The sequence below is a fragment of the Aquarana catesbeiana genome, linkage group LG04 (genome assembly GCF_042186555.1).
Source record: "Aquarana catesbeiana isolate 2022-GZ linkage group LG04, ASM4218655v1, whole genome shotgun sequence".
Lineage (NCBI taxonomy): Eukaryota > Metazoa > Chordata > Amphibia > Anura > Ranidae > Aquarana > Aquarana catesbeiana.
In genome coordinates this window covers 596,854,891-596,881,873 of record NC_133327.1, presented here as the reverse complement: position 1 = coordinate 596,881,873, position 26,983 = coordinate 596,854,891, and the positions used below count along the sequence as shown (strand labels likewise).

Here is a 26,983-nt window from a genome sequence, read left to right as displayed (position 1 = left end):
GTGGGGGTCCCAGGCTTCGCTAATTTCTCCTGTTGATCCAGTGTTGCCTTCCTCTTTGTTTGGTTCTGAGCCCTTAATAAAGGATTTTTGTTTTGAATTATACTTGCCTATGTGTGTTTTACTTCAAAAATGACAGTTTGTTTGTGAGGATTCAGGTACATTTCAAAAATACAATGTGAAATGAACAAGGGACACCAACAACAAACAATCTCCTTGAGATTAAATAATAAAAGATATCAATGGTGTTGGGGTAACTTGACACACAAAACACACACAAAAATATTAGGGAGTAAAAATAAAAATAACATTGAACAAAGATCAGCCTTGGAAAAAATACAAACATTAAATCTAAAACAAAAAAGGCTTAAAATTCCCAAAAAAAACAAACAAAAAAAAAAAACATTCTGTCAGATGTGACAACTAACAATATATTCAGGGAATCCCAATAAAAAAACAAAAAAATAAGTTTGTGAGAAGTGTGTGTGAATATGAGCAGCAAAACTACTTAATTCTTGTCACATTACAAAGAAGAAGAGAGTGCGCTGTATTAAACCATTTTTGACATTGCAGCGTGACGAAAGTGCTGTATCCATTGCGAACGCTAAGTTTACCAGAACGAGCTGTTCCGTGCCCGAATTTCTTTCTGAGCATGCGTGGCACTTTGTGCGTCGGAACAGGCCACACACGGTCGGAATTGACGCGATCGGATTTTGTTGTCGGAAAATTTTATCTCCTGCTCTCCAACTTTGTGTGTCGGAAAATCCGATGGAAAATTTCCGATGGAGCCCACACATGGTCGGAATTTCCGACAACACGCTCCGATCGGACATTTTCCATCGGAAAATCCGACCGTGTGTACGGGGCATTAGTATTGTTGCGAAGAATACAGGTGAGTTTATCATTAACCATGATCCAGTTAAGCTTATTCTTCACAGAGTCAAGAGGAACCATCGGCTGCTTCCAGTATTTAGCAATGGTTATTCTGGCAGCCAAGATTTTGTATATGATTAGCTTCATCGATTTTTTAGGGACTCCTTCAGGAGGCTTTTGAAAAAGTGCCGTTTCCAGAGATCTACGGATATTAACCCCTGTCACAGAGTACACCAGGCTGAATATATGAATCCAAAATCTAGTGATAGTTGGACACTGCCACCAAATGTGGCACATCGTACCCACCCGGCCACATTTTCTAAAGCACATGGGAGATGCAGATGGATGCATCTTAGCGACCCTGGTTGGTACCAAATACCAGCGAAGGAGGGTTTTATAATTAGCTTCAATCAGTGTCGTGTTAATGGATACTTTAGATAAAGCATAAGCTATATCTTGCCAGTCAGATAATTCAAAATTGGTATTTAAGTCCCATTCCCATTGAATCATGTAAGGGAGTTTAGTATTCGGATCAGTAAGGGTGGCATATACCGTAGATATTCGTCCCCGTAGAAGGCAAGATAATTCAAAATGTGTAAGTGTATGAGGTCCATCCAACAAATTAAGTTTAGAACGTAGAAAGGAAATAAGCTGGTTGTATCTAAACAATTCACTAGAGGTCATCTGTATTGTGTCTTTAAAATGTTGCAAAGAGTAAGGTTGATTTCCATCAAGGTAGTCTTACGCACATTATAATATCACTTTTTTTTTCATTGTAAAAGTTGGTTTAAGAAGTTATTTCTCCTGAAAGTGGTGGTAAACCTTCAGGTAAAAAAAAAAAAAAGAAATAACAAACATGCCTATACTTACTTGCTCTGTGCAATAGTTTTGCACAGAGCAGCTCCAATCCTTATCTTCTGGGGTCCTCCGTCTACGCTCCAGGCCCCTCCTCTTAATCAGGTGCCCCCACGGAAAGCCGCTTTCCATGGGGGCACCTGTTCAGGCTCGCTTCCAAGTCCCACTGCTGCATCCATTGAAACAGACAGCAGGACTCAGCCCCGCCCCCCGCTCCTGTGTCACAGGATTTTATTGACAGCAGCAGAAGCCAATGGCTCCTGCTGCTATCAATCTGTCTAATGAGGAGAGAGACAGCGGCTGAAGCCACTGCGTTTGTGCACTTCACTTTGTCGGATCGGGTTCGAGTAAGAAAAAGAGGGGGGGGGGTGTCTGGTGGGGAGCTGCAGCACAGAAGGTTTTTCACCTTAATGCATAGAATGCATTAAGGTGAAAAACCTTAAGGCTTTTATTACCACTTTAATATAAAACTAGCTTCTGACTGGCAATAATTGTGAGCTTAACCAAGGAGTCTATTGAGAAGAGAAGGAAAAGAAGACATTTTTACTAGTGGCAAAAAATAAATAAATAAATAAATATATATACAGTGGGGACGGAAAGTATTCAGACCCCCTTACATTTTTCACTCTTTGTTATATTCCAGCCATTTGCTAAAATCATTTAAGTTCATTTTTTTTCCTCATTAATGTACACACAGCACCCCATATTGACAGAAAAAAACACAGAATTGTTGACATTTTTGCAGATTTATTAAAAAAGGAAATATCACATGGTCCTAAGTATTCAGACCCTTTGCTGTGACACTCATATATTTAACTCAGGTGCTGTCCATTTCTTCTGATCATCCTTGAGATGGTTCTACACCTTCATTTGAGTCCAGCTGTGTTTGATTATACTGATTGGACTTGATTAGGAAAGCCACACACCTGTCTATATAAGACCTTACAGCTCACAGTGCATGTCAGAGCAAATGAGAATCATGAGGTCAAAGGAACTGCCTGAAGAGCTCAGAGACAGAATTGTGGCAAGGCACAGATCTGGCCGAGGTTACAAAAAAATTCTGCTACACTTAAGATTCCTAAGAGCACAGTGGCCTCCATAATCCTTAAATGGAAGACGTTTGGGATGACCAGAACTCTTCCTAGAGCTGGCCGTCCGGCCAAACTGAGCTATCGGGGGAAAAGAGCCTTGGTGAGAGGGGTAAAGAAGAACCCAAAGATCACTGTGGCTGAGCTCCAGAGATGCAGTTGGGAGATGGGAGAAAGTTGTAGAAAGTCAACCATCACTGCAGCCCTCCACCAGTCAGGGCTTTATGGCAGAGTGGCCCGACAGAAGCCTCTCCTTAGTGCGAGACACATGAAAGCCCACATGGAGTTTGCTAAAAAACACCCGAAGGACTCCAAGATGGTGAGAAATAAGATTCTCTGGTCTGATGAGACCAAGATAGAACTTTTTGGCCTTAATTCTAAGCGGTATATGTGGAGAAAATCAGGCACTGCTCATCAACTGTCCAATACAGTCCCAACAGTGAAGCATGGTGGTGGCAGCATCATGCTGTGGGGGTGTTTTTCAGCTGCAGGGACAGGACGACTGGTTGCAATCGAGGGAAAGATGAATGCGGCCAAGTACAGGGATATGCTGGACGAAAACCTTCTCCAGAGTGCTCAGGACCTCAGAATGGGCTGAAGGTTTACCTTCCAACAAGACAATGACCCTAAGCACACAGCTAAAATAACAAAGGAGTGGCTTCACAACAACTCCATGACTGTTCTTGAATGGCCCAGCCAGAGCCCTGACTTAAACCCAATTGAGCATCTCTGGAGAGACCTAAAAATGGCTGTCCACCAACGTTTACCATCCAACCTGACAGAACTGGGGAGGATCCGCAAGGAGGAATGGCAGAGCATCCCCAAATCCAGGTGTGAAAAACTTGTTGCATCTTTCCCAAAAAGACTCATGGCTGTATTAGATCAAAAGGGTGCTTCTACTAAATACTGAGCAAAGGGTCTGAATACTTAGGACCATGTGATATTTCAGTTTTTCTTTTTAATAAATCTGCAAAAATGTCAACAATTCTGTGTTTTTCTGCTGGGGTGCTGTGTGTACATTAATGAGGAAAAAAAAATGAACTTAAATGATTTTAGTAAATGGCTGCAATATAACAAAGAGTAAAAAATTTAAGGGGGTCTGAATACTTTCCGTCCCAACTGTATATATATATATTTGTGTGAAATTAAAGTGATTGTAAAGGTTCTTCTTTACAGGTCTTTTTTTATTTTTATTTTTTTAATAACAAATATGTTATACTTGCCTGCTCTGTGCAATTTTTTTGCACAGAGGGGCCCTGATCCTCCTCTTCTAGTGTCCCCCTCCAGTGCACCTGGCTCCTCCTGTTCTCTGTATGCCACTATAGGAAGTCGCTTTCTATGCTGGCACATGTGCAGGCTTGATCCTGAGCCGTGCTGTGTGTGTCTACTGACACACATTGTGCTGCTCGGCCGTTTCACTTGCTCCTTCGTCACTGAATAAAATTGATAGTGGGAATCCAGTGAGGAGGGAAAGAGAGAGAGGAGTTCTCGGACACAGCCCTGGATTGAGATCAGGCTCAGGTAACTATTTAGGGGGAGCTGGGGGGGGGGGGGTTTACCATAATGCAAAGAAGGTATTAAGGCTGGAAAATTACTCAGAACCCCCAGACATTATATATGTTTTTTTTTTTTGTTTTTTTTAGCAGAGACCCTAGGGAATAAAATGGCGGTTGTTGCAACTTATGTCACCCGTTCTTTGCGCACCAATTTAAAAAAAAAAACAAAAAAAAACCAAACAGTAAATTTAGCTCCATTTTTTAGTATAATGTGAAAGATGATGTTATGCTGAGTAAATATATACCCAACATGTCATGCTTTAAAATTGCGCACGTTCATGGAATGGCACCAAACTTTGCTACTTAAAAATCTCCATAGGCAGTGCTTTAAAATTGATTACAGATTGCCTGTTTAGAGTTACAGAGGAGTCTTGGGCTAGAATTATTGTTCTTGCTCTAAGGTTCGCGGTGATACCTTACGTGTGTGGTTTGAACGTCGTTTAATTATGCAGGTGCAATGTAAGTATGCGTTCTCTTCTGCGTGCCCCTCCCGCCACCTGTAAGAACGATCAATCGGCTGAACTCTCGCTATGATTGTTCTTACGGTGGAGGGAATCGCCGGCTGAACAAAATTATATCTTGATGATGCCTGCAGCTGCAGGCTGCAGGCATCATTCAGATATCTCTACTCAAAGTCCAGGATATCATATGACGTACCTTGGGCGGGAAGTGGTTAAAAAAACTTTATTGAGATGTCAAACATAAAGCTCAATTGCTGGATGTGCAGTGTGAGGCAGTGATTTCCTCACACTGCGCTCGGCTGAAAAAAGTACTTTTTCAACTGAGTGGTGTGAACATAGGAGACAAGACATTTTGCCCTGTCCATGTGGTGGGACTGTGCTGGAATAGCTGCCCCATGCATGGTAAAAATACTAAAGCCTTTACAACCACTTTAGAAGTTTCAACAGTAAATGCACAGTTCATGGAATAACATAACAATTCCATACCTAAGTGATATTTCTATTTGTGAATTTAACATCTACTTAATTCCAAAAATTAAAGAAATGGTTCTGAGCCTTTGCAAGAGCCTTCTGAACAGAGTGGTTGACTGTACTAATCCAAATTGTCACCTGAAACCCCTTTAAACATACAGCATTCGTTGGTCATTTCAATTGTTATAGGTCTTGCTATTTACGATAAAAGCATGGTAATTGGGTGGTTAATTAGAAGCCCCCAAATGTTATCAGAGTAGGAAGCTGAAACATTTCCTGAGGAAGATACTTGCTTATAATGGGCAACAGCTTTTTTTTTACTGGGAAGGTAGTTTGTACTGCAGCAAGATATAAAATCCACGTGAGCTTTTTATTAATTTGAACTGAGATGCCAGCATTGCTTTGTGCCAGGCCACACAAACACTAGAGCCTTCCTTACAGACGTCCCGTCTTCAAGTGGAAACTTCTCCCCTCTCCCATGGAAACTGCTTTCATTTAACTGAATGCTGAACACTGAACAGCAACTTAGATGCAGTATAGGTTGCCTGTTTGTTACTGCTTCCTATTATTCCCTTTGCATTTCTTTTTTAAAGCAAACCTCAACTTGAAGACAAATGGTCTACCATTAATAATAATGCAGTACCAGTTACAGGCAGAAAAGACCCCACACTGCTTCTAAATAATGCTTTGTAGGATCGGCTGAACATCCACTCAGAGCTTAGAATATATCCCAGTGATTCTCCACGTGCTACTCAACATTCTACAAGCCCGGGAACCCCCTACGAGGGTGCTTCTGACACGCCTTAAGCCTAGAAATACAGTATATCCCTTCTAACCAATGCAATCTAATGTATTTGCCCAAAACAACCAATCACTGAGTAGTAGACACAGTTCTACAGTTGTATCCAAATACAAAAGTGGTCCTAAGTTATGAAAATGCCCATTGGAAACATTGTCGAAAGCTAAATGTATTAACAAAGGCCAAATGCTGATAATGTATTAATTTAATAAAAGTAATGACTATTGGAAGCTCTATTTGACATGATGTGTTAACAGTGTTCTTTCTTTTTAAAGCTTTACCACAAGCTATAATAGCAGTGCTAACTTCCTTTATCCATGTCTTTCCTTAACCCCACTTAAATCAATACATGTAGAAATTTTATTAGTAGGTTGAATTTGATGGATGCAAGGAGAGTTTTAAAATGTATATTATCATGTAAGCAAAATTACTAACATACAATAAAGAATTGCTGACAAGAAGCCCATCGTCCAGAAGATAAGCCGAGAAAACAGAGGATTTGGGTGGTATGTTTTTGTTCTGTTCAGAATATTCTCTAATTTTAGGGAATAATGTGTACTTCATTTATTCTGTATCAGAAGTGTACTGCTTTCTTTGGTGCAGTAAAACTCTCAGCATTCAGCAGCCATATTTTGGAAGTCTATTCATACAGTAGCAGTGTGCTTTCTAGAGAACAAAGAACTGAAACTCGGGGCATCTGGCAAAGTTCCTGTTCTTTGAAAGGCTCTCTGTCACTAGCCTGGCTCTTTCTCAGTTCTTAGTCTGTAGCACGGTGCAGCAATTTAAAATAGAACTCCCATTACATTTCCTCCATTCAAAGACACACATACCAGTATTTCCTTACATATTCCTACCATGAGAGTATAACAATACAGGTTGCAGGCATATTATCTTGCATGTACAGTATGAGTTCACTTGACTGAGTATCATAAAAATTTTTTAAAAATTAAATAGGGTTTAGGTCTGAAGACATGCTTGGCTAGTCCATCATCTTTACCCTCAGCTTCTTTAGCAAGGCAGTGGTCGTCTTGGAGGTGTGTTTGGGGTCTTTATCATGTTGGAATGCTGCTCTGCGGCCCAGTCTCCGAACGGAGGGGACCATGCTCTGCTTCAGTATGTCACAGTACATGTTGGCATTCATGGTTCTCTCAATGAATTGTAGCTCCCCAATGTCAGCAGCACTCATGCAGCCTCAGACCATGAAACTCCCACCACCATGCTTAACTGTAGGCAAGATGCACTTGTCTTTGTACTCCTCGCCTGGTTGCCACCACACACGTTTGACACCATCTGAACCAAATAAGCTTATCTTGGTCTCATCAGACCACAGGACATGGTTCCAGTAACCCATGTCCTTAGTCTGCTAGTCTTCAGCAAACTGTTTGCGGGCTTTACTGTGCATCATCTTTAGAAGAGGCTTCCTTCTGGGACGACAGCCATGCAGACCAATCTGATGCAGTGTGCAGCATATGGTCTGAGCACTGACAGGCTGACTCCCCACCCCTTCAACCTCTGCAGCAATGCTGGCAGCACTCATATGTCTATTTCCCAAAGACAACCTCTGAACATGTGCACTCAACTTCTTTGGTTGACCATGGCGAGGCCTGTTCTGAGTGGAACCTGTCCTGTTAGACTGCTGTATGGTCTTAGCCACCTTGCTGCAGCTCAGTTTCAGGGTCTTGACAAACTTCTTATAGCCTAGGCCATCTTTATGTAGAGCAGCAATTCTTTTTTTCAGATCCTCAGAGTGTTCTTTGCCATGAGGTGCCATGTTGAACTTCCAGTGACCAGTATGAGAGAGTGAGAGCGATAACACCAAATTTAACACACCTGCTCCCCATTCACACCTGAGACCTTGTAACACTAACGAGTCACATGACACCAGGGAGGGAAAATGGCTAATTGGGCCCAATTTGGACATTTTCACTTAGGGGTGTACTCACTTTTGTTGCCAGTGGTTTAGACATTAATGGCTGTGTGTTGAGTTATTTTGAGGGATTTGACAGCAAATTGACAGCTTTAGCAAAGTGTCATTTCTTCAGTGTTGTCACATGAAAAGATATAATAAAATATTTACAAAAATGTGAGGGGTGTACTCACTTTTGTGAGATACTGTATAATTAGCAGGGTGTGCCCTTATTCCATCTTTTTATTCCCCGTAATGCAAAAGCATGCTAACACCAAATAAAAAGACAGAGAAGTACAGAGTCGCCTGCTTTTTCTTTCTCTCTTATATTTGACACCATATTTACATTCATACTGAACTGCCCATTAAAGGTGACAGTGACGGGATTTGGGACAAATTGTACATTTGCCAGGGGTGTTTTCAAATGTCACCTTTTAATCAAATTTGCTATGGTGATCTGACCAGAAGTACTGTAGGACCAGTTACCTATCAAAACCAGGTTCCTGCTCCCCTCTCCCCCACAAAAAGTGCCAACTGTGGCAGTGGAGGGGAGGAAGGGTGCAAACAAGTGGAACTTCCTCTTTTGAGTGAAGTTCTGCTTTAAGGTGTACTGTATATGTGCAGAACGGTGCCATTCCAAATGAGTGTTACCACAATGCTATGGTGCCTGCCTACATTTTTACATGTGCCTGCCTACATTTTTCAATTTCCAATAGAAAGTAAACAAAAAAACATCCATAAAGCCCCTCCACTGTTACTCCCAGAAGGAGGTGAAGGAATAATTTGGAGTAGGACAGGGAGAGAATGAAACTGGACTGTTTTGTCCTCATATTTCTCTTTTTTCAATTGTTTATTATATAAGTGGACAAGGACAATACAGTATGCTTCAAATCAATATAAGAGAGTTAGGACCGGTTGTGAGAGCTTACAATCTAATAGTATGCAATATGTAATGTGTAATTTATACTGAAAGGTTTTGGTGTAAAGGGAAAATGTACAGTAGATACTAGTGTCTACAGGAGCGTGACATTGTACCCGCAATCTACTGATTGTGGATCCAATGCTCTGCAGGCTCCTGAGAAAGAAAATAATAAATGCGCATTTTTTACCTGCAAAAATATGTGCATTTCTTTTTTTTAAGGTGAAATTATCATTTAATGCAGACTTGTCAAGTCACTCAAATTCTGGAAGATCAACCTTACAAGTCAGGTGATTTGGCAAAGGGGTTTGAACTATGAGTGATTCACGGACTTTCCAGACGACTTGACCTGCCTGACTTTGTGACTAAGACAGAACAGTAGGCAGCGCTCTATGATGGATCTCACTGCAGGCACAAAGTACTAAGACAGGAAAAAATCCACTCCATGACAAAAATGTTATCACTATACTGTTGTAAAAATGTTATCACTGTACTGTTGCTCTAAAGGGTAACTCCACTTTCACAGGGGAAAAAAAATAACAAATAAAGAAAAAAATAATATAGCGAATATAATTGCGTCACAAGTCATATTGTAAATGTATGTTATTAAAAATTACTTTTTCTTTTCAATCTGCAGTGCTGTAATTTTCAGAAAATGCAATGCAATATGGCTACCTGGAGGTGTTCTGGGTACTGAATGTGTACAGAACGCCCCCGCAGAAACATAATTTCCTACTTGTGTGATTGGCTCACTGATTTCCCCTGAAGTCTACACTAAGATACAAGTCAGATTTCAGGCATCCCCGGCAACAAAAATGTCATTTTTGGTGGGGTACTCCCAATAGGAAATCACGTCTAAAGGGATGCAGACCCTGCAGCTTTCCTCATTGGAGCCCTGCAGGTGCACAGCTGATTGATAATTATGAAACCATTCCCATTAGATTCACTTTCCCACATGGGCACAGAGAAACACACAGGGATTTCTTCAGAATAACAAAAGGTAGAAATCTGCAACAAAGTTTGTTAAAATCTTTGTAATGTACATAGATCATCCAGAGGAAGTGGCGGCCCATACATACGGGGCACAGGGGCGCCACCCCCCCAATCCATGAGCCCGGTCCCTAATCTACATGCAGGGTGCCGGTCACATGGATTCCAATGGGGTTTTTTTCATTTTTTAAGCACATGATTAGAGCCCGAGGCTCTAATTGGCTCCAAAAAGGGGTGGGTTTGGGGCACAGAGCACTGTGCCCTGAGCCCACCCAGTTGTGTGACAATAGCGAATTAATATTCTCTATTGTCTTCCTGATTCTCCTCCTGGCCAATGAGGAAGCAGGTCCTGAGACCTGATTGGCCAGGGAGTCACAGCAAGTGTTGTGCAGGAGGAGTGTCTAAATTGTCCTAAGCCATGCAAGAATCTTTTCTGGGCATCCCATAAATTCCTCAACCCCATCCAAGTTTAATTCCTCAATAAAATTAAAAAAAAAAAAAGCTGATGGACTGTTCATTGTCTGGAGAGTGACTGGAAGCGAATGCCAGCTGGGCAGGGAGATAGGTGAAACTACTATATTCTGCAGCCCGTACGGGGGTACCACTACACTGGCTTTTTTCAAAATAACATATGGAATAATTTAGAGATTGGATGAAAATTTTGGCAGTTTAAGAATATCTAAAGTCCTTTTTTGCAGATTTGGCTAGGGTTGAGAAGGATTAGAACAACTGATAGGTTTTTAGTGCTTTACCCTACCAATTTGCCCTGGTGATCACGGTTTCTGACTGTGAAAAGAGAAGAGAAGATCCCAAATTTTCAGTTGCCACTAGAACAGGAGAAGGGAAACATTCCAATGGGGACACATATTCCAGTGACAACTCCCTTAGAGAGGATTTCCCTCTCCTTGGAGAGAATTTCTTTCACTTCCTGTTGCGGTTATAAAACAGGAAAAGAAATCTCCCCAACAAGTCACAAATGTACCAAAAAAAAAAGCTATCAGGGGTTATAAATCTCCCTCTACTCCATCCAAAATGAAAAAAATAGTTTTCACTTTAGCTATACTTTAAATAGTACATTTTAATTTTAGTGTAATTTAATTTTACTTTTACTGGAGGTCTATATGCCCCTTCTTAACCAATGACACCACAAAGCTACTAAATTCACTCTCTGGTCATCTCTCAACTCAACTACCAGCCATTCAGTGTCCTCTATCCAGTGGCGTCTCCAGCTTTCATATTTAGGGGGGGCACATGGGGGGACAGGGACAAAAATAGGGGGGCAATATAAAATGCAAATATATATAGATATATATATATATATATATATATATATATATATATATATCTATCTATATTTTATCTATCCTGGGGCCCTTTACTACGATCCCACAACGGCCCTTTCACATGTTCTGCAGTGAGCTCCCTTCCTACTGTATTGGGGCCCCCCCAGGGTGACAGAGAACAAGAGATATATGTCACCAGCATACCAAGAAAATATAAGGGTCCAAAGCAGTGGGAGAACTATCAGGGTTGCAAAGGTTGTCTTGCCCCCGGGCCCTGGTGTTCTGTCACTGTGGGGTTCCCCAGGCTCCTCTTGCTGTCCTGCCCCTGCTATTGACAGCGCTGGTCTGGCATTTCTTGGAATTTACAGGCTCGTTCTCCTGTCCTAAGGACGGGAAAAATCAGTCTGTTTTTTCAGTAACTGAGAGTCCTGGTGGAGTCCTTCCTGCAACTCACTCTTCTCCCTGCCAATGAGGATGCAGGGGAAGTAGCAGATCGGGCGGCCGTGGTTGTGTGAGCGCTTGCATTATGCAGTGTCAGCGAGCAGAGGGAGGGGGGAGGAATCACCTGCAGGAGCTGACTGGGGACGTTCTCCCTCTCAATAGAGACTGTGTTACCCCAGCGGTGGCCCGAGTAAGATGCGGCACATCCGATATGAATACAAACAAAAAGAAATTGCCTTTTTGTAAAAAATAAAAAAAAAAAAAAATTTTTTTTTGGGGGGGCACATGGTGGGGCCCAGCATAATGTTGGGGGGGTCAGGGCCCCCTCTGGCCCCCCCCCCTAGGGTCGCCATTGCCTCTATCCCTCTGCTAATCTATCCATTGGCTTCCGCTTATCCAAAAAAATGTGATTCAAAATACTAACAACAACCTACAACAACCTAGAAAGCCATCCATAATTCTGCCCCAGCTACATCACTACAGTAACCTTATCCCAAAAAACAAACAAAAAAAAAAAAAACACTCACTCCTCCCAAGACCTCCTGCTCTCTAGCTTCCTTGTCACTTCCTCTCATGCTCACTTCTAGGGTTTCTCAAGAGCCTCTCCCATCCTCTGGAACTGCTTATCCCAATTTTATCCGACTATCTCCTACTCTGTCCTTACTGACTATCTTATCTCTTTAGAAAAGCCTATCCCACCTTTAAAGCGGTTGTATAGCTATTTTTTAAACTTTTACCTACAGGTAAGCCTATAATAAGGCTTACCTGTAGGTAAAAAAAATATCTCCTAAACCTATACGGTTTAGGAGATATTCCCCTCGCAATGATCCGCTGACTGCAGCGGCACATGCGCACAGGGGATTCTCGGCTGAAAGCCCAACAGCCGCCAGACTGTGCCAGAAAAAAAGTCTTGCGCGCGGGAGTAGCGACATCACGGCTCCGGCCACTCACAGCGCCGGAGCCGCAATACCCGGAAGGCACGCCGAGGGGAAATGTCAGCTCCCTCGGCATGGACCGGGTGAGATGCCGGCGCCTCGCTCTAAGGTAAGTTTCTCATAATGAGCTAGTATGCGGTGCATACTAGCTCATTATGCCTTTTCCCTTACAGGTGTAGGGAAAAATGAAAAAAGTCAGCGGGTTTACTACTGCGTTAAGTAACAAACTGTACTTTTACTTTCTCCATTAGCCCATCCCCTTTTGTACCTGTTTTTTACCTTTTTTTCACTTGACCCTTCCTTTTAGATTGCAAGATCTATTTAGAAGGGCCTTCTGATCCCTCTTTTATTGAATTATATTCTAACTGTACTGTTGCCTCCATTTTGTAAAGCATGCATAAACTGTTGGTGCTATTCAAATTCTGTATAATAAAAATAATGATATACATCAGACCAAAAACAGGGATCACGTAGAAGGAAAGAGGAAAGGAGGAATTTGGTCCCCAAAGAAGGAAAGTCCCTCCAAATAAGGGAAGTTGGGAGCTATAGCTAAATCTGAGCTTGATTGACTAAGCTTCCTAGCCCGTGAACATGTTTGCTGTTAATGCTAGAATTATGTGTCAGCCATTCTTATATATCTGTGACAAAAATAACATCAGTATGTTGTAAATACCCCAGCACATGTCAAATTGCATTCTACACTAACTTTGGTACTTGAAAGTTTAGAGGAATCTGTCACTGAGAAAAAAGCACTTGGACATGCTGCAAATCAAAGGTTAGATAAAGTAACATGAGGCTAACAGTGTCCAGAGTCAATAGTGCAATGTAATAAAAAATTAACTTGTGGTGCAGACACACTGAATAATTATTTTGTAGTACCCAGGCCAAAAACAGCACTGCCCAACCAGAGTAGGCACTGATTCCGTGCCGTTTTATGCCGATTTTCTGACAATAAAAAAAAATGCATCAAAACTGAATAAACACCATTGCTGATTACGCTGCAGCATGAGTAAAAAGTGATTTCTAGATTATTTTAATTCACTCTGCCATGCTAATCACGTTACTAAATCACTTGAAGTGGAACGATGGCTTTTATCATTTTTTTAGATATACATATGAAAAAAAAAATCAACTTAAGATGACCATACAGAAAAAAGAACCTGCTCCAAGTGTCTGGGCCACAAAAATCTCTTACTCCTCAGATACGGGTGCTGGCTCCGTATGCAAGTAACATGTAGAAAGAAATTCAATCCTGATGGCGGCACTCCAACAATAATTTCTTTATTGGTTAAAAACCATACAGCAAGAGATGGAATCAACAGCTAACATGTTTCACACCGTAACTACTGGTGCTTACTCATGAGTAAGCACCAGTAGTTATGATGTGAAACATGTTAGCTGTTGATTCCATCTCTTGCTGTATGATTTTTAACCAATAAAGAAATTATTGTTGGAGTGCCGCCGTCAGGATTGAATTTCTTTCTTACGCTGGCCATACACTGGTAGATTATTGTACAAACACTCATGGAAAAATGTCATCAGTGCATACCCTTAACAAGATATGATAAAAATAAAATCTGACTGTTCCTTTTCAGCCCTTCGTTTGCCACCACAGGGACTATACCCCTTTCAGGTTATGCTGTATGATATCCTTGTGCAGCCTTCTTAGCACAATGTTATTTTAAACATAACAAAGATTTCACTTACTCTTGTAGCACCCTCTCAGTTAGGCTGCAAATTTAGTTTTTGGCTCCTGCTGTTGCTAGAGGAGCGATGCTTGTTTATTCTGGTACTTGGTGGCTGGGAGAGCTGTTAAATAGGATGAGAGAAGATTCTGGACAGCCGCACTCCAAAAATTAGCCTTTATTCATAAAAAAGGAATATCAAAAATACATGCCACAGTGTGTTCTGCTGTGGAATGTATTTTTGATATTCCTTTTTTATGAATAAAGGCTAATTTTTGGAGTGCGCCTGTCCAGAATCTTCTCTCATCCTAATTGCTATATGCATTGTCAGCACCTGTTGCTTCAACTTTGAGGAGAGGATTATTTCCATTGATCTACTTGGAGCGCTGATCCCCCTTCCCCTTCTGTTTCAGAGCTGTTAAATATTTAGGAGCCCTAAGGAGATTGATCTGAAAGGATGGCTTAGAGGGGATGGATTGGTGAGCTGAGGAAGAGAGGGGCTGCCTGCCAAGAAAATTGCACCTATGTTTCCAGGTTCTGTGAGTAGAGCCTCCTATCTGTTCTACAAGCTGTCTCATGGTCCCCAGCCATGAACCTATAGACTGTTTCAGTCTAGCCCATCTCCATCTCTTCTAAAGCTGCCTCATGGTCCCCAGCTGTGAACCTAAAGACTTTTTCAGTCTAGCCCATCTCCATCTCTTCTAAAGCTGCTTCATGGTCCCCAACCATGAACCTATAGACTGTTTCAGTCTAGCCCATCTCCATCTCTTCTAAAACTGCCTCATGGTCCCCAGCTGTGAACCTATAGACTGTTCCAGTCTAGACTATCTGGTCTACAAGCTTCTTTATTGTCCCCATCTGTGAACCTATAGACTGTTGCAGTCCAGCCTATCTGTTCTACAAGTTACTGCATCCCCAGTCATGAACCCAAAGACTGTTCCAGTATTGTTGCATCTGATTTATGAAATATCTCAAGGTCCCCAGCTGCGAGTGAAAAGAAACTGCACTGCTGCTGTTTACAGAAATGTCCCTCCATAGAACTGTGTCCAGTCATTTTGAAGGACACATTCAATGGAACCAATCAACCTACCAACATGTCTTATCAGTTAGGGAGGCAACTCACACAAGCTCACACAGAAATTACAAGACCCATGATAGGTCTGTTGGTAAGTAGATGTAAATTGACGTGCACCTGCTTAAGCCTTCCACCTCTGATCTGGCATGTTTAGGTTTAAAAAACCTTGAAAAGATGCAGATATTTTCTTTTTTTTTTTCTTTCAGACCTAGACAGATTCAGAGATAATTGGATGTAAATGGATGCTTATGTCTGCCAGCTCATAGACTAACATTCAGCTTTTGTTCAGATCTGCTAAAGAAACTGATAGGTGAATGTGATCTTGGAATCTCAGTGTGAAAGGACCCTTAAGTTGACCATACACTGACCGTTTTTTCTTTCGGCTTGCAGCAACAGATCAGCAGATCTATGCTGGATTGGGTGAGCATTTACGTTTTTTATTTGAATTTTTTGAATTTGTATTTTTTACCCTGGGGACTCAAGGCTCTTGAGGTAAGACAGCAGGCTTGGGCTCACTCAGTTGAGCCAAGCAACCTACAAAAATATCTTTGGAGTGAGGGAGCAACTCATACAAGCTCACAGAGAACATAAAAGCTTCATGTAGATGGTTGAGATACAAACTACAAACCAAGGACCCTAGTTCTGCAAGACAGAAATGCTGACCCCTAAGCCACTGTGCTGAGGACAACCTATTGGACAAGAAAAGAAAAGGTGGAGTAAAATTCCCCATTAAGTAAATATAAAAAATGTTGTAGTAATAGGATGTATTTTTAAGAGATAAGGTGAAATCTAATACTTTGTCTTTCCCATACAATAACATTCTATTCTAGTTTATATTTATGGAAGGGATCTGTGGGAATGTAGTTCTTACATGTTAATGCATGGAAAAATCATAACCAGATGACAAACTTCCATTCAAACTGGATAACCCCTTTAAATTTGGAATAATCTGCTCAGTCATGTTTTGTTATCCTGTGTAAACAGGATTTTTAAGGAATATTAAACATTTATATTCAAAGGGTAAAGTACTTCCGGCTGGAGGAATAAGAACTGCTTTATTGGATCATTGGCCACTCACTGCTGGAAGCCAATAAATGATTTAACATCCCTGACAACTGCCTTAGAGAGGATTCCTTATCTATTCCAGGGATGTTGTTCAGGAGAGCAGCACAAATCAATTACAACACATTACTGTACGCTAGGTTTTGTCACTGAACAAAATCCCATTATTGTTATGCTGAGGTGCATGAAACCATAACAGGCAGGGGACAGACAGAACAACGTGAATTGAAGTGAGTATGAGCACAGCTTGTGATATAAAGAAATTGTAAACCAATAAACAAGAAGATTTCAAAGTTACTGCACTATATTAATGTAACCTGTCCTCATATGGTGAGATCGGGCCACCTATACCGACAAGGTGTTGGTATAAAGTCTAGCTGCTTGATATTTTTAGATTTGGACATAGGATTGGTCAAATTTGGCATATCCAGATTTTCATGACTGTTTTAGGCTAAAAGCGGAGTTCCACCCTAAAAATTTTTTTTGCATTAAAATACTCTTTTTAACCTAGAAAAAAACATTTGGAGAAAAATTTTTTTTTATACTTACCAGAAAGGCCCTGTTGCTATGTAGTGCTCGGAATCTGCCACTTCCTGGTCTGCGGAGCTCCTCGTGACTTCTTCCCTTGCCTGTGCTTCTGGGAAATGATGACACATCATTTCCCAGGAGTCTACGCTACGGCTGCCGTTGAATTGCGCATGCGCAAGATCGAGAGATGCATGCTGGTTACCCAGCATGCACCTCTCAAAAGCTATTCCAGGAAGCGATCTCAATTGGGCTTTACATGCCCACATTCATGATGGAAACGGCCACAAATGGAGGAATAAATAATTACAGTAAGAATTTAAAGAAAATGGACTTTGAGGTAATGAGCCTCGGGACTTTAATGGTGTATTATGTTGTAGATGATCAGGGAATGGCAATACATCAGTATTGTTGAATAAAAACAAAATTTTTATTCAAACAATATTAAAAGACATAAGACCAGTTGAAATACAAAAAATTCATAAAATCCAGTGACAAATCACGATAAGAATACCACTTTTCTCAACATGTTTCGCTCTATAGAGCTTCTTCAGGAGACTTAGCATGTGGTTATGTTCCAATAAAGAAGCCAGTTCCTGTTACTCCACAACGTCTAATCTGTATTAACTCCGCTGCACCCAGCAATCGTACTCTGCAACAGGTTATGGGCCCGATGTCCAGGTAAAGTCTTATGACCAGGTGCGGCCCAAGCAGAACAAAGCCTCGAATGGGAGACAATGTGGCTGATGTGGAGATCGATATAAGGAAGTTTTCCAGTGACATCTCCTATAGACAAGTAAGACTGTTCACATATAAAGAAAAAAAAAAATGGCCGGAAACTCATAGCTTAAACTCTCAGTGGCCAAGCTGAACAATGATAATTATCAGTTATGGAAGTTCAAAGTGGAAATGCCATTATCCAGAGACGACTTGGGGGAGGTTACCACCACAGAGAGGCCAGGATAATAATCAGGACTGAAACAAGAAAAACAGACAGGCACGGGCCACCATAAGTTTACTAGTGGAGGATGATCAGCTCATTCATAAACGCCATGAGGACACAGCGAAAGGCATGTGGGACGTACTGAAAAGACTGCATGAAAGATCCAGTTTAAACAGCAAGCTGTTTTTGCTGCAGAAACTTTACAAAATGAGACTTGGCAGAGAACAGAATATGCAGGAGCATATAAATGCAATGCTGGAAGTGATTGCGCAACTCAGATCAATCGGCGAGAATATAACAGACAGTCACATTGCAGCCATGTTGTTATGCAGTTTGCCCGATACATATACCGCACTAATCAATGCACTGGAGACACGACCTGAGACAGATCTGACAGTAGCATTTGTAAAAACCAGGCTCATAGATGAGTATCAGAGAAGAAAGGAATTAGTGCATGACTCCACAGAAACTGACACAAGAACCACTCTTAAAGCTACAGAAGCAAGATTACACAGAAAAGAGACCAGAGTGTGTTTCAGATGCCACAAACAGGGACACATAAAGAAAGACTGTACTATATGGAAAGCAGAGTAAATGAGACAGCGTCCGTCTTATGCTAAACAAAAGGTCAAAACCGTAATCAATGATCCATGGGAAGGAAACTGGAATGCCACATTTAAAACGACAGGCAACAATAAATGGCAAGGCTGGTGCATGGATTCAGGGGCAACCAGTTACATAACTTGATCTGATCAACAAAGAAACTACCGTATTTATCGGCGTATAACACGCACCGGCGTATAACACGCACCTCAATTTAGGAGGGAATTTTAAGGAAAAAAAACTTTTAGGAGGGAAGTTGAAGGGAAAAAAACTTACATTTAAATGCCCATCATTGCAGCCTTCTCAGTGCAGCCTTGCCCCAGTCCAGCCTTGCCCAGTGCAGCCTTGTCAGTGCAGCCTTGTCAGTGCAGCCTTGTCAGTGCAGCCATGTCAGTGCAGCCTTGCCAGTGCAGCCATGTCAGTGCAGCCTTGCCAGTGCAGCCTTGCCAGTGCAGCCATGTCAGTGCAGCCTTGCTAGTGCAGCCATGTCAGTGCAGCCATGTCAGTGCAGCCTTGCTAGTGCAGCCATGTCAGTGCAGCCATGTCAGTGCAGCCTTGCTAGTGCAGCCATGTCAGTGCAGCCATGTCAGTGCAGCCTTCCCCAGTGTCCAGTCCAGCCTTGCCCCAGTCCAGCCTTGCCCCAGTCCAGCCTTGCTGAAGCCTGTGAGCTTCAAAATCGCCGACCGCGATTTGAAAATGGCGCCGCCGGCGCCGAAATACACAGAGCCGGTCCTCGGCTCTTCTCGGCGGCTCTCGTTTACTTTCGGTTTCACTCGGACGGTGAGCGGAGCTATCCGAAACTAGCCGAGTATACTCGGCTAGGTTCGGGCGGCGCTCGAGTGAAACCGAAAGCCGCCGAGAACAGCCGAGGACCGGCACTGTGTATTTCGGCGCCGGCGGCGCCATTTTCAAATCGCGGTCAGCGATTTTTTAATTCTGACAGGTCAGGATCGCAGGGGATCGGCGTATAACACGCACCCGCGATTTTCCCCTGATTTTAAGGGGAAAAAAGTACGTGTTATACGCCGATAAATATGGTATTTATCTCGCAGATGGAAGCAAAATACATGCAAAAGGATATGGGCATGGAACCCTCGTATGCCCGGATGATGCGGGAAACAATCTAGCCATACCAGTGGAAGATCTGCTTTATGTTCCTAATTTAGAAGGAGAACTCTTATCTGTGAAGCGTCTAACGGCCAGAGGACTCACTGTAAAATTCCAAGGTGACAAGTGTTCTATTCTAAACGTCAAGCAGACTATAGCAAGTGCTAAGCTGGATGATCATCTTTATCACTTTGACACAGTGAAGGAAAAAGCGAGACTATGTACACACAAGCACGATGACTGTATACATATATGGCACAGACGTCTAGGTCACAGACACCCAGAATGCATACAGGAACTACAGAAGAGAAATCTGACAAGGGATCTAACAGTATCCCCTTGTCCAGTTACCGTTAAGTGTGAATGTTGCTTTAAATCCAAAGCTACAAGAGCAACACTTTCCAAAGTCAGTCAGAAGAGAGCTTCAAGACCACTTGACTTAGTTCACAGTGACGTGTGTGGTCCCCTAAACCCACCAACACCTGGAGGCAACAGGTACATGGTGACTTTCATAGACGATTATTCAAGATACACAGTCACTTACTAATGCAACACAAGAGTGAAGTTTTTCACAAATTGCAAGACTATATAATAAAGACTAGTAACAAGTTTCAGAGGAAGCCTCTCATACTTCGGAGCGATAACGGAGGTGAATTCATAGGAGGTAAGATACAAGAGTACTTAAAACGGAATGGAATAGAACATCAAAAGACAGTCCCGTATACACCAGAACAAAACGGAGTAGCTGAAAGAAAGAATAGAACTCTGACGGAAATAATCAGATGTATGCTGACAGACTTCGGACTACCACAAAAATACTGGGGTGAGGCAGTCATGACAGCTACATATTTGCAGAACAGACTTCTTTCCAGAACAGCGGAGAAAACCCCATATGAACTATGACACAATGAGAAGCCAAGTGTAAAACACCTGAGAGTTTTTGGGTGCAAAGCATTCATCTACATACCTGAAGAAAAATGCACCAAACTCCAGAACAGAGTGTTTGAAGGTATCTTCGTTGGATACAGTGACAATGTCAAGGGTTACAGAATCCTAAATCCAAAAATAAATAGGGTTACCATTAGCAACAGCATAACCTTTGTTGAAGATTTAAGAGACAAGGTAATGACAACAGTGGAAGCAAGAATAGAAGAGAAAACCGACACTGACCAGCCCATCTCTGTAACTTCCGAACAAACAGTTGAAGTCAGTGCAGACTCAGCCAGTACTGAAGAACAGACACAAGAAGGCTCAGACACAAAAACGAGATGTTCAACAAGAGTAAACAAAGGTAAACCACCTATACGTCTCTCATACAAAGCAAGTAGTGCCAGTATCAAGGAACCAGCAAGCTGGGAAGATATATCTCAGCTTTCAGAACAAGGAGCAAGTAAAGGATAAAGACTGCTGAGGTAGAGATGAAATCCGTGCATGAAGCACATTGATGTGAAGTTCCACTTTCTTATGGATCTTCAAGAGCAAGGTCTTCTTGAGTTACTTTATTGCCCAACCGAGGATATGACAGCAGATATCCTCACAAAGCCCCTGACTGCTGAAAGACATTCAAGGCTTACAAAGAAGATGGGTTTAACAGACTAAGCCTTAGCTGTTGAGAAGGGGTGTTGGAGATACAACAACTTTCAGCTTAGCCTATTGACTGCAGTTCACATTCAGGACACTAGATGTCGCTAATGCTTAGTGATATGCTATACATTTTTTTTTATGATGTGTTTTATTTCCTGTACATAATGCTGTACTCGTTGGTTTCTTTTTCCTGTCTGTGTTCTTCTTACCATGTGAGGTGACATTTTTGCTAGTGTGGTTATGTTCCAATAAAGAAGCCAGTTCCTGTTACTCCACAACGTCTAATCTGAATTAACTCCGCTGCACCCAGCAATCGTACTCTGCAACACTTCTGCCAGTTCTTCAGGAACTGGCTGAAATTCGTGCAGTGTATGACCAGCTTTAGAGTTTCTCTTGAAGTGAGAAAAACATGGCTCTGTTTAACTATTCAAATTATAGAAAAATAGAACAGGAAGTAAGAAATTAAATGAAAGGATTTCACTACATAACAAAATGATGAACTGGAAAAACCCTTCCAGAGGCTGCCATTGCTGTCTTCTCTCATAGTCAGCATTTTTCTTCCTCCAAACATGGTGAGTCGAGTTAATGCCAAAGACCTCAATTTTGGTCTCATCTGATCACAGCACTTTCTCCCAATCCTCCTCTGAATCATTTAGATGTTCATTGGCATGACTGTACATGTAGGAGGGGGACTTTCTGTGTTTAGAGGAAGAAAAATGCTGACTATGACCCTAAGAGCACCATCCCTACAGTCAAGCACGGAGGTGGAAACATTATGCTTTGGGGCTGTTTCTCTGCTAAAGGTACAGACTGACTTTGCCGCATTGAGGAGTCAATGGACGGGGCCATGTATTGTAAAATATTGGATGAGAACCTTCTTCCCTCAGCCAGAACACTGAAGATAGGTCGTGGATGGATCTTCCAGCATGACAATGACCCAAAACATACCGCCAAGGCAATAAAGGAGTGGCTCAAGAAGAAGCACATTAAGGTCATGGAGTGGCCTAGCCAGTCTCCAGACCTTAATCCTATAGAAAATTTATGGAGGGAGCTGAAACTTCGAGTTACCAAGCGACAGCCAAGAAACCTTAAGGATTTAGAGAAGATCTGTAAAGGAGAATGGACCAAAATCCATTCTAAGATGTGTGCAAACCTGGTCACCAACTACAAGAAATGTCTTACCTCTTTGCTTGCCAATAAGGGGTTCTCCACCAAGTACTAAGTCATGTTTTGCTTGGGGATCAAATACTTATTTCACTCACTAAACTGAATCTTAATTTATAGTATTTGTTTTATGTGTGTTTTCTGGATTTTTGGTTGATATTCTGCCTCTATCATTTAAAATACACCTATGATAAAATTTATAGACCCTGCATTTCTTTGTAAGTGGGCAAACTTACAAAATCTGCAGCGGATCAAATACTTATTTCCCCCACTGTACATAGTTCACTGTTCTCATATAGATAATGCTTTGTGCACTTTCTCAAATGTTTCTACATGTGAACACTAAAGGAAAAATAAGATTAAAGGGGTTCTAAAGTCAGAAGGTTTTCATCTTAATGCATTTCTGTGTGCAGCAGCCCCCCATCAGCTCCCCTAATATTTACCAGAGCCCTATCTCTGTCTAGCGATGTCCACGATTGTCTCGGCCATCCGAGACTCTCCCTCCTGAATGGCTGAGACACAGCAGTGGAGCCATTGGCTCTCACTGCTGTCAATCAAAGTCAGTCAGCCAATCAGGAGAGAGCAGGCTGCGGCTCAATGTGTGAATGGACACAGGGAGGTGTGACTTGGCTCAGGTGCCCCCATAGTAGGCCGCCTTCTGTGGGGGCACTCGACAGGAGGGAGGGGCAAGGAGTAAAGAAGAGGCACCTGAGAAGAGAGAGATCTGGGCTGCTCTGTGCAAATCCACTGTACGGAGCAGGTAAGTACAACATACAAAAACCGAGACTTTACAATCACTTTAAGTCCCTGTTTACACGGATTTGCACTGCAGATTTAATTGCAGCTTGTGACTTCATACAATAAAATATATGCAAATTTCAAAAAAATCAGCAAAAAGTAGTGCAGGAGCCTTTTTAAAAGTCGTTGCGACATGAGTCGTAGCAATTTGAACAGTTCCATTGCCAACAATGGGAAGGGACTTGTAATGTGTTTTTGAGACTGTCAAATCGCATGGCAAATTGCACCGGTGTGACCGGGGACTTACTTATTCATTGAAATTACTTATTCAGTAAAAAGCACTAGATTTCCATTGATCTTTGGTGGCTGTGTTAGATTTCTTTTTTCACACCTTTTTCCTTTATTTTAAAGTTGGAGTAAACTCCAATGCATGACGTTTACCTATAGGTAAGCCTATAGTAAGGCTTACCTATAGGTACAGTAAATATCTCCTATCTCCAAGGAGATATTTACTTTTGATGCAACTGGTGATGTCACTGGCGCATTCGCTCTGAAGGAATGGCATACCATGCCGTTATTTCAGAGTCCTGTGGCATGAACGGCAGTGACATCATCACGGCTACGGTCATTCACACAGCCGGAGTCCAGGAACCCAGATGGAAGAACTGTGAAGATGGAAGCGCCTTTAGCGTTGACAGTGTGTGCCGCTGGAGGGCTTCATTCTAAGGGAAGTTTCACATAATATGCTAGTGTGCGATGCATACTAGCACATTGTGGCTTTTACCTTGCAGGATTTAAAAAACAAAACAAAAAAAAAAACAGCGGTTTGCTACTGCTTTAACCTAGTGATCCCGCCACTACCACAATTCTTGTCCTAGGGTGACAACCATACTGAGCAGTATTGTCACTGTGGGATAGGGAGTGTGTTAGGACTACATACCATCTCCCTCTTGTCTCCATAACGAGGAAAGTGCTTTGTAGTCTAGAATAGAAAGCAGGGAACAAGGCTAACTAATAACAGCCCAGAGGAAAGTTCAGGGAGTCATCAGTTCACAAGATTTCTGTCTTGAACAACAATTTTTTTTTTTGCACTTTTCTAACAAATATAATAATACGCTTTCAATGGTATATTTAACAGATCAAAAAGAAGCAAATAAGAGAAATGATGTTAGAATATATACACATTCAAGCAGAAAACGTATATATTTACTGCTAAATTGTTTGTTGGACATCTGTAATTCAGTACTGAGACCATGTAACATCTGTCTGATCATTGCTCTCTGTCTCTGGATCAGTTTTAGCTGTAATCATGTGCCAGTAAAATACATCAGCTCTGACAAATTTAAATGATTGTTCTATCAGCGCTGTGAATGGTTGTTGTTCAAGTCTCGCACTGGCTTCTGAATAATACATATGCATTGTGCCCCCATTATATACATGTAAGCCTGTAGTGGGATTGCATCATATCAGAGCAGCTATAACCCTGCTAATGTAAGTTCTTTATTTGGAAGCGCTAAATGTGTGAGAATGCTGCTAACCATTCATTTGTGCATTGCTGTATATGGCAAACATACAGAATATTTATTCTGCAGGGTGCGCCAATGTAAAACAGTGAATTAAATTGTATTATATAAGGAAGCGTGGTGAGAAACAAATACCCACCCTTCCAGTAATGTATACACATTCACGTGCATCTCATAACATGACATATAGCACAGCTCATGTTCACTTAATATGGGAAAGCTTACATAGTTTGATGTATCTAGAGTCAAAACTGTGTTTTTTAAAAGTTGATTGCGCATAGATTGTACAGTTAGATTGTAACTTGTATGGCAATCCTAAAAGGAGATTTTCCTTTGGAGAGATTTCATCACACTCAGTTTTAGTCTATGGGACATGCAGTAAAGGAGATTCTCCCTAATGGGACACATGGCAAAAAAAAAATATATATAAAATAATGACTAGGGTTTTAACCTTTCTTATTGCAAAACAGACAAAAAAAGTTTAGGTTTAGATGCTGAAAATTCCGCTAGTATAACATTTTTGGAACCAGTCAATAGCAACAAAAGAAAAAACAATCTTTTTACTGGCCAGATGTTGTCATACTGAATAAGTGCAAAAAATAGGGGCAATGGAAATCTTTTTTTATCTTTACTAGATTATCTTTTAGACTCACGCAAAGCACATACCATGTATCCACTTTATGGCACCTTATTTGATCCATGTCTCCGTTAACCTGTGAAACCCTACTAAAATTTCATTTAATGAAAAAAAAAAAATTCTCCCTATGAAGTTGGCGAACACCCAAGTATGGAAGATCTCCCTGCCTATGGCCAAATTACACAATCAGATGTTGTAAATGTTCAACTCCTGGCAATACTACCAACTAAAATTTACTTTGGAAGGCATTTCCTCACCTAGGATTATTACCATTAGAGAAATCCTGACACATACGGTACTAATAAAATATATATATATATATATATATATATATATATATATATATATATATATATATATATATATATACTATATCATTAAAATCATAATCAGGTCTGATTTCCTTCTCCAACAACATAGCTCTCCCTCAATATTTGGTGATACTGTACAGCAGCCTTTGTCAACATTTTTTACCCTGGAGGAACCCTTGAAATATTTTTGGGGTTCTCTTGGTTAAAATAATTTTACCTACAGTTCGTGGTACAATAGGGTGATCATTAAATTGTAAAATGTTTTAAATGTAACAATAATTAATATATATATTTGACATACAGGGCAGATCATTTTTTTACACCCTCTTGCTTTATACCGCCACATTTTAAGTAATAGTCATAAATTAACATAACAGAAAAGAAGCGCAGACTGTAAAAAATGTGGCTTTCCCTAAAATTAGTGGTCAGTGCTCACTGCCCACGGAACCCCTACCCACCTCAGAAGGAACGTTAGGGTTTCACAGGATCCTAAGTAGAGTAAAGATTTTACCTGGCAAGGTCCAGGAAGGAGTCCACGGTCTCCTTAGTGGTGCTGATTGTGGTTTCAATGCCCAGGGCATTAGAGTTCAGAGCACTTGCTCCAGCTCCTGGTTTAATTATGAAGGCTAAGGCTATAGCTAACCCAGAAGCCATGAGAGTGGTGACCAAGAAGTAAGCCACAGCAATGCCACCCAACTTGCCCAGTGACCTGGTATCCAGACTGGCAGCACCAGAGATCAAGCTGCACACCACCAGTGGTAGGATAATCATCTTCAGCATCCTCAGCAGCATCTCTCCAGGAAAGGCAAAGTAGGTCATCTGAGCTTTGGTCAAGTTCATGGTCCTCACTGCTGTTCCCAGGCCAACTCCTACTAGCACCCCAGACACTGTGAGGATGACAATGGCATTCTTCTTCAGGAACTGGGCACATTTTGCCCCTGCACTTTTTTTTGCAGCTTTTCTAGTTTCTTCCATTGGGTAGACGTTGAAATCAGAATACTTGTCAATGTGGCCATTGGTTTCGCAAGGCTTCTCCATCATTGATGGCACTTTGGTGTGGAGGTGATGAACAGAGCTGGGAGATTGCTGTTCTGTATAATGGGTATGAGAGGCTTCAGCACACAATGGCAGAGTGGGAGCTGCTGACAGTGCTTTGTGCTCTCTCTGCTTCCAGACTCTCACTGCTCTACTGTGGGGCTCTCACAGCCTCTAAAAAAGCTGCAGCTGATGCAACAGAGCTTCCTCCTCTCCCTCCCACCCGCAAATGTGTCTGTATAGCCCTCCCTCCTGGCCCCTGTCTATGCCAAGTCTCCCTCATCACCCCTCAATTTCTCTACTGTCTGGCTTGCTGCCCTGTCACATATGCAGTGCCCAGCTACAGCAAGACAAGGGACAGAATGGCTGAGCAAGGCATGCATAGAGCAGGTGATGGGCTGCTCACACCTATACTAG

At 41.7% G+C, this 26,983-nt stretch overlaps 1 protein-coding gene across 1 annotated transcript in view; it reads right to left on the bottom strand.

Moving 5' to 3' along the window:
- SLC1A4 (solute carrier family 1 member 4) overlaps positions 1-26,754 on the bottom strand; it is an 84,214-nt gene extending 57,460 nt beyond the window's left edge. The window contains exon 1 of the mRNA XM_073628205.1: positions 26,043-26,754. Coding sequence (XP_073484306.1) covers positions 26,043-26,572 — 530 coding nt within the window. The 5' untranslated portion in view covers positions 26,573-26,754. The remainder of the gene's footprint in view (positions 1-26,042) is intronic.
- Positions 26,755-26,983: the final 229 nt, after the last annotated feature.